Source organism: Galeopterus variegatus, unplaced genomic scaffold (genome assembly GCF_000696425.1).
Source record: "Galeopterus variegatus unplaced genomic scaffold, G_variegatus-3.0.2 Scaffold1574, whole genome shotgun sequence".
NCBI classification, from domain to species: domain Eukaryota; kingdom Metazoa; phylum Chordata; class Mammalia; order Dermoptera; family Cynocephalidae; genus Galeopterus; species Galeopterus variegatus.
In genome coordinates this window covers 1-7,748 of record NW_007727685.1, presented here as the reverse complement: position 1 = coordinate 7,748, position 7,748 = coordinate 1, and the positions used below count along the sequence as shown (strand labels likewise).

The 7,748-nt window shown below is 48.6% G+C and overlaps 1 protein-coding gene across 2 annotated transcripts in view; it reads right to left on the bottom strand.

Annotated features, from left to right (window-relative positions):
* ZIC3 (Zic family member 3) overlaps positions 1-7,664 on the bottom strand; it is a 10,822-nt gene extending 3,158 nt beyond the window's left edge. The window contains exons 1-3 of one of the 2 annotated variants that reach the window (XM_008577765.1): positions 6,470-7,499; positions 5,189-5,352; positions 4,164-4,377 (exon numbers count right to left, since the gene is read on the bottom strand). In XM_008577765.1, the coding sequence (XP_008575987.1) occupies positions 4,198-4,377; positions 5,189-5,352; positions 6,470-7,499 (1,374 nt within the window). In that variant the 3' untranslated portion in view covers positions 4,164-4,197. Of the gene's footprint in view, positions 1-4,163; positions 4,378-5,188; positions 5,353-6,469 lie in introns of those variants that run through there. The other variant, XM_008577766.1, reaches the window with a different exon arrangement.
* Between the last annotated feature and the right edge of the window lie 84 nt (positions 7,665-7,748).

Below are 7,748 nucleotides of genomic sequence, written 5' to 3'. Positions count from 1 at the left end.
CGCCGGCCGCCAACCAAGCCCCGGGCCTCGCCGCCCCCTCCATCTCAGGCGCGGCGAAGAAACCGGAGGGCCAAGCGGGAGGACGCTCACTGATGAGCCCCAGGAGCTTCTAGCGGCCTTCGGGTTGCCGAGCACCTCCCTCCCCACCCCATCCCGCCCCCCTCCCACCGTTTCAGAGAAATGAATTGAACACAAAGTTTGCGGCCAGCGCTACGCAGTGGCCTTTGGAGCTCACCATTGTTTGGGCTCGTATTGACCCCGGGTCCGGATTAGGCAGCGGCTGATTCCTGCTTTACAGCCCCGCTGGCCTAATGAGGCCGGGAGGCGATGGGGCGCGAAGCGTCCTCGGAGCCCGGGCGACCGCCGGCTTACGGCCGCCAAGGGCCCTGTAGGTGGAGGTCAAAGGGTCAGCGGGCAGAGACCGCGAGAAAATTGACCCTAGGAAATGAGGTCCCCTCCCCACGGCCTGAGCCTCGAAGGGGACTTGCAAGATCTTGGTGTGTGGACAGAGACCCTGGGCGCCGTGACGAGGGACCTGAGGACTTCCGAAACGCCTGGCCAAAGCCCGACTGGAGATTTGGGTCTCGAGGCCCGGACGCTCGGGAGAGAAAACTAGCCGAGGTGCCAGGAGAACACTCTCTTAAGGGGTTGGGCTCGCCGGTGGCGATCCTTTCAGGAACTTACGTGTTAATAGGCCCTTAGACTTTCCTCGTTTGTTTTAAGGGGAACGGGAGCCAGGGGCGAAGAAGCAAAGAGACATCAGGCGGAGAGAGGGGGAGGGGCGATGAAGTCCCGAACACACCAACTTTTCTGGGAGGCTTCGTGAGCGGAGGTCCCTGCTCACTGTCTCCAACCTTCCCAGTAGCCAAGACCGACTGCCTGGATCCTGATCTTTAACCTTCCAAACTGGATAAAGGCCAAACTTCTGTCTTGCGTGGAAATTGCCACCTCCCCTTTCCCCACCTAACAGTGGGAATCTTCTTATGCTAAATCACCCATTTTCAAAAAGATAATGGACTTGTAACAAAGGTCTTACCAGGTGCAAGAAGAAAAATAGCAAGTAGATTACGAGGAGCCTAGCCTGGACTTCAGGCTTAAGCAGTTATGACTTGGGTTTTTTTTTTTTTTTGGGGGGGGGGGAGTGTTTATTCTCTAAGGTTATTTACTGAAAATTCAAGAGTGTAAGTGTGCACTCCCAGAACCAGATTATAGGAAGAAGAAAATCTGAAAAGTTTTCTATAAAAATAGATATTCTTTTGCCACAATGACAAGGGCAGAAGACACAATTTTGAGAAATAATGACGCTACACCCAATTTAGAGGTAATCATGTGGAAGGGCAAGCTTTTATGTTCTGATAATATTGGTTATCATCCTTGTTATTAATTGGCATCTTCCCCTCTTAGGACACCAACAATGCTGTTCTGTAAAATTTTATGGTGGAATTTCAAGCCACCAAGAAAAGATCAAACTCTTCTTTGTCTCCTAGGGAGATATTTAATATATTGAGGGGGGGGGCAGGGTAAGGAAAACGAGTATCTGAATGAATCTTGCACCCAACCCATAGCTCATTTAAGGTTAGTTAGGTTGGGGGTGGGGGAGGGAACTCATGGAGAAAACAGTAAATTGTGAAAGTTCATTGTATATTTCAGAAGAAAAACACACTATTTTGACTTCACAATGGAATACACTTAAAGCTAGTCTTATAAATATGCACTTTTTGAAAGTTGCTGAACATTTAAAATGGTCCCTGGTTTGAAATGAAGAATCCTGAAATAGAGATCTGGTCCAGCACCCCCAATGTCAAGGTCAAGATTGGAATGTCTGGGTTGGGAGTGGTAGACTCCCCAGGTTACCTGCTCATCACATGTGTAGTCATCCCAATCTCTGTTCATGGCATTCAGGCTGGGATATTGTTGGAGAAAAGTACAAAAGACCCCATTCTCCAATAACAAAAAAATTGCCTCCAAAGCAATTTGCAACTAGAAACTGTCAATAATTAATTGTCTGTTGATAAAGATCAGTAGATAACTTAAAATAGATTGCTTCAACTGTACCCAAGGAATCAACGTTTCTTTTAATCATCAGAAGTCCTGTAAGCATTTCAATTTTAGGTTGATTTATTTGAACATTAAAAAAAAATAGGCACCAAATAAAAAAATGTTATAACATATATAAGATGTGCCAAGACTTTATTTCTTCAAAAAGAACAATAAACAAAATTGTAAAATTGCAAATGATTATATATAATACGAAATTGACTGCCACCAAAAATCCTAGAGCATTGCCCCTTAAAGAGGCACTTAAGCCTATTCATTACATTTCTAAATACTTTACAATTTCTTATCTCCACCTTTCTGTTATTCATGCAGAGACTGGGCTCTTAATAATAAACAGCACCTTTATAAAAAAGGTCTCAACACTCTACCCACTCCAACCCCCCCAAATAGTAATCAGTTTCTTTTCCATAACCATTGTAAAAGAACTGTTTGTCCAAACCAGTTGCTTCACTGAAGATTAAATGGATTGTTAACATTTTATCACAAAGCAAACAACCGTTTTTCATTATTATTGATTTTAATGGAAACAATGCTCTTAACATCTTTGCCTGCAAACCATGAACTTTAAAAATACATATTTTGCAAATGCTTTTTTTCCATAGTATCATTTCAGAACTGCTGTAGTTATTACACCACTATATAAATGTTATGGATAATTGTGGTAATTATGAATTTAACTATATACAGCAAACAAATCAGCCTTTGCTTTCCAAAATTGTAAACGGACTATGGATATTTTAAGAAGCACTTTAACCATAAGTAAGCACTGCTCAACTGGCCTTACTCCTCACTACTGTTCCAGACATATGCTATCCTTTGGAAATATATAGATAGCTTGATAGATTTGATAGGCAGATTAGATAAGTCATAAATACAAACATATATAGGTATATGGGTGATCTCTAGATAGAACAGAAAGACATGCACCCTGCCACAATTTTCATTTTTATGTAAGGTAATAAAGAACTAAGGGACATAAAACTCATTAGGTTACCTTATGTTTATATATGTAGGGCAGGGATGATTAAATCCAGCTTCTCAGTCTTTGAAGTACAAGATTGAGATGTCATGGCCACTAACTGAATTGATCAGTAATATTTGATTTGCATGCCGAAAATCCAGGACAAACACATTTAAACTCGCAGTTAAACAACCATCTGAGCTAGAGATAAAGAAAGGAGAGTCTTCCCAGATGGAAACTGACACTGTAAGGAATCTATACTGCAATAGAAAAATAATTTAACAATTAAAAAAGGGATCTGAGTGAGTTATAAATACCAACAAACAAGATTTAATTTGCTCACATCTCCTCTTTGTAGAAGGAGGCTGTTACAAAACAAGAGAAAGTCAGTGGTTCAAAAATTGTAAATTGTGTTCTTTCAAAACAATAAATTTTTAATGCTAAAGCAGTTATAATCAAAAGCTGTACAGAATTTGTTAGAAAACATTTATCCATAAATATTGTTCAGTTCCCGGCACTTGTAGCAATAATTAAATTACAAACGATAAATATGGCATCAATGGATATGTATTTACAAAAAAAAAGTTATTACAAAAGGCAACTGTATACTAAACGTCACAATCTGTGTAGAGTAACATCACATCCTCAGCCTGAAAAAATACTGAACAAGTTTCGACCCCATTAGACAAAAATACATTCACAAGTGTAATGCTTTGAGGAAAAGTTCAAGACATAACAGGACTTTGGCAACGTTTAAGACTGTGAGAGTTTAAACAATCACCACTAAGGCGAAGAAGAGTTTCCATCAGTGTAACATCACCACCACCAACAAGCCTTCTATAACTTCCTCTCAACAAACAGGACAAGTGTTAAAATGAATTGAAGGAGTTTAGGAATGGGGTGTGCAGAGAGCAAGAGGAAGGGGAGAAAAAAAGCAGTGAAAAGATTTTGTAAAAAATCCTTCAAATGCCAAAACATATTTTCTAATCCTGAGAAAAAGGCATGGCTACTTTTGGATCTTGCCCCAAACCTTCCTGGACAATTGCAATTAACAAGATGTAGCCCTATATATGGCCTCTTGCCTTAAAACTCCATTTCCATCTGATTGGTCTCAGTTTTCTTTTTAAAATACATTTGGTCCATTCTATGGTTAACAGGGTTTGTGTTTATGTTTGTCCTCAGACGTACCATTCGTTAAAATTGGGAGGAAGTCCAGGGTTGTGGCTGGTGCTAGTTTGAACTGCAGAAGGGGTTTTAGTGGTATCTTTACTGTTTGCAGAAGCTATAGCGGGTGGAGTGGAAGATTCATAGCCTGAACTGGCAGCAGGGGAGGAATCTGACCCTTGAGATTCATGAACCTAAAATTAACATGTATATATTATAATGAATATAATTCCAACTGGCAATGTGCAAGCAAAAACAAGAGCAGAATTCGAGCACTGTACGAGCAAGACCGCCCAGTGACCCACTTAAAAGATAAATGCTGTTTTGTTTTAATTTCCATATTACCGATGTCTAGAAAACCCGGAGATGTTCGCAAAAAACCAGTTTGGGCCCTAAGAGCTGGCATTATGGAAAAAGAATAAAGTACTCCGTTTTAGTTATACTACTTCAAAAATCCTTTCTCCGAGCATGGAGGAGGGTAAGCAGTGACTCCGTGGGGCCCTATAAAATACTCACCCCGGGCCCAGGTTTCATCAAGCCCTTTGCGGCTTGGGAAAGCAGGTACAGAGATGGGTGGCACAGGGGCCCCAGGTGCTGCAAAGTCCCAGACAGATGTGTGGGAATAGGACTGCGCTCCTCGGCCCTATTGTTTTATCGGAAGCCGAAGAGCGAATGAACCACCCATCCCCGGGTTCGGCGCGGCCACTCAGTTCCCACCGCGGGCTGAGCAGGAAAGAGGCGGCAACTGCAGCTTCAAGCCCTGGCGAGCTCGGCTAGAGCTTCCCAGTAAACAACCGATTGTTGCCTCCGCTCCCTCCCCCTCCCAACGCTGCTCACCCGCCCCCCGCCCCCCGGGTCCCCCAAATGGGTTCAAGGTGTCACCGCTGGAGCAAATCGGATTTAACGTGAAGGATAGAGGGTTGGCAGCGCGGGCGCTTCCGTTCCGCGGCCCGGTGTCGGGCAGTGGGTTTACAAACCGCCGACCGCTAATAAAGAGGTAATTACCTTCATGTGTTTGCGCAGGGAGCTCGGGTGCGTGTAGGACTTGTCGCACACTTTGCAGATATAGGGCTTGTCCGAGGTGTGCACATGCATGTGCTTCTTGCGGTCGCTGCTGTTGGCAAAGCGTCTGTCACAGCCTTCAAATTCACATTTGAAAGGTTTCTCACCTGCAAAAGGCAAAAACGCAAAGGGAAGAAAGCACGGTCAGGACCGGGAGCTTTTCCCAGAGCCAAGCAGCTGGGGACTGAGCTCCTGGCGGTCTTCCCGGAGAGGGAGCGCCGACTGGGGGCGGCCGCGGCTTCTCTTTTCCCTGGAGAAAAAAAATAGAGACCGTTGGTTGATCCCGCTGGGTTAGGCAGTGGTGGTCCGCGGCGGGATGGGTCAGGGCCGGCCCAGAACCCGACCATCCCTTTGTTCTCGCAGGACAGGAAAGTCCCTGGTTTCTCCGAAGTTTCCTCTAAGTTGTGGATCCACCCTACCCGGCCCACCGCTTGCAACGCGCGGCCACGTTCCGTCGCTACCTCGGCGACGTAATGGAACCCAGCGGGACAATGCGCCCAGGACAGGACAATTCTGTTCAGCCCCTTCTTTGTACATTTTAATTTGCCTCTCTCAAATACAGCGGTTTTGCTAAGCCCAGTATTTAAAAGCCTGGGTAGTCGTACTTAATGTTCGAAAGGAGAAAACTGTATAAATCCAGGGGCTCCAGACAGTTTTACAAGATGTTCTGAACAAGCTACGAAACTGGTGCCTTTTTTACTTTAGCTTTCCTCCCGGAGGACTGAATTGAACCTGGAACTCCAAATAAAAATAGTTTGAAAAAAGTATCAGTCATTTAATTAGGAGATGTGCCAATCAAGTGTAAAAAAAGAGCGGAAGTAACCGAAAGTTAGTTTTCATTAGCATTTCTATGGTTGCCTTCCTCGAATGTGTGCCGAGAGCTAAGTCGCTTGTAAGCAATACGCTCTCAACACAATCGGAGTCCCTTCATAGTAATCCAGAAAGGGAGACAAAAAGAGGCGGCGCCAGTTTGTTCCTGGGCGCGAGAAGGTCCCAATTAGTTCCTGAGACTGCAGAGGCGCCTGCCCGGGAAGTTACAACTGGGTAAAAGCGCCGCAGGAAGGGGAGGGCGAGGGGTGGAGGGGCACTGACAGCGCTTCTTTTCGGAACGGCCTTGGCGGGGTGCCTCCCCTCTCCTTGACTGCCACCCCTCCTCGCGCTGTAAGTCTTCCCCGTGGCGGGGTACCTCCGGTGAACCCCGCGCCCGCCCGCCTTCCCCCTTACCTGTGTGGGTCCTCTTGTGGATCTTGAGGTTTTCAGAGCGGGCGAAGATCTTCCCGCAGCCCGGGAAGGGGCATGGGAAGGGCTTCTCGCCCGTGTGCACTCGGATGTGGTTGACCAGTTTGTACTTCGCCTTGAAGGACTTGCCCTCGCGGGGGCACTCCTCCCAGTAGCAGACGTGGTTGTTCTGCTCCGGGCCCCCCACATGCTCCATGGTGACATGCGTCACCAGCTCGTGCATGGTGCTGAAGGTCCGGTCGCAGCTCTTCTTGGGCCGGCTCATCTGACCCTCGTCGATCCACTTGCACGACAGCTCCTGCTTTATGGGCTGCCTCATATAACGGAAGAAAGCGCCGGGCCCGTGGTGGGCCGCAACGTTCACGCCCATGTTCATGTTCATGGGGCTGTAGTTGGGGAACTGCGCGCCGGCCGCGTATGGGTCCGTGCGCGGGCTGGCCACCGGGCGGTACGGGTCAGCACGGCCGAATAGCTCCCCGCGCAGCCCCAAGTGGACCTGGTTGTTCTCCACGTGCCCAGTGGGCGACGGGTGCCCAGCGCCCTGCTCATGCAGCCCGGGAAAGAGCAAGTAGCCTGGGGGCTCGGGAATGCCAGCTGGAGCGTGTAAGCTGCTCGCCGAGCCAGCGAAGAGCCCGTGCTGCCCGCCACCCGAGGCTGCCTCGCTGAGCCCGGAGCCGCGCTGGCGGAACAGAAAGTCGCGCGTGGAGTTGAAGGCAGCCGAGGCAGCGCCGCCGTAACTGGGCACCTGACTGGCGTGGTGATGATGGTGATGGTGGTGGTGATGGTGGCCCAGGGCGTTGGCGTAGCCCGAACCTTGCGGCGTGAACGCCGAGCTCTGGCCCGAAGACAGATCGTGCGCCGCGGCGGCGGCGGCGGCGGCGTGGGTTGAGTCCCCGAAGGGATTCAGCCCCATGCCCGCCGGCTCACGGTTGGGCATCTCGTGGTGGCGCGGCGCGCCGAAGCTGCCCACTCCCAGCCCGGGGAACTGCGGGCCTCCGTCAAGGAGCATCGTCATGGGTGGGGCGTTTTGGGCACAGGCGATCCGGCTGAAGTGAGCGAGGGTTCCGGCGAAGGAGATCTCAGAAGTGCCGTAGTCGGAGACGGGTGGCGGCGGTTGGACACTGCCGGGAGACCCCCAAGGCGCTACCAGGGACTGCAACTTTCCGTCGCTGCGAAAGTCTCCTGCAGAGGGATTGGGGAGGGTGGGGGGAGAAGGAGCGGGGAAGGGGGAGGGAGGGGGAAAAAGGAGGAGGGAGGAGGAAAG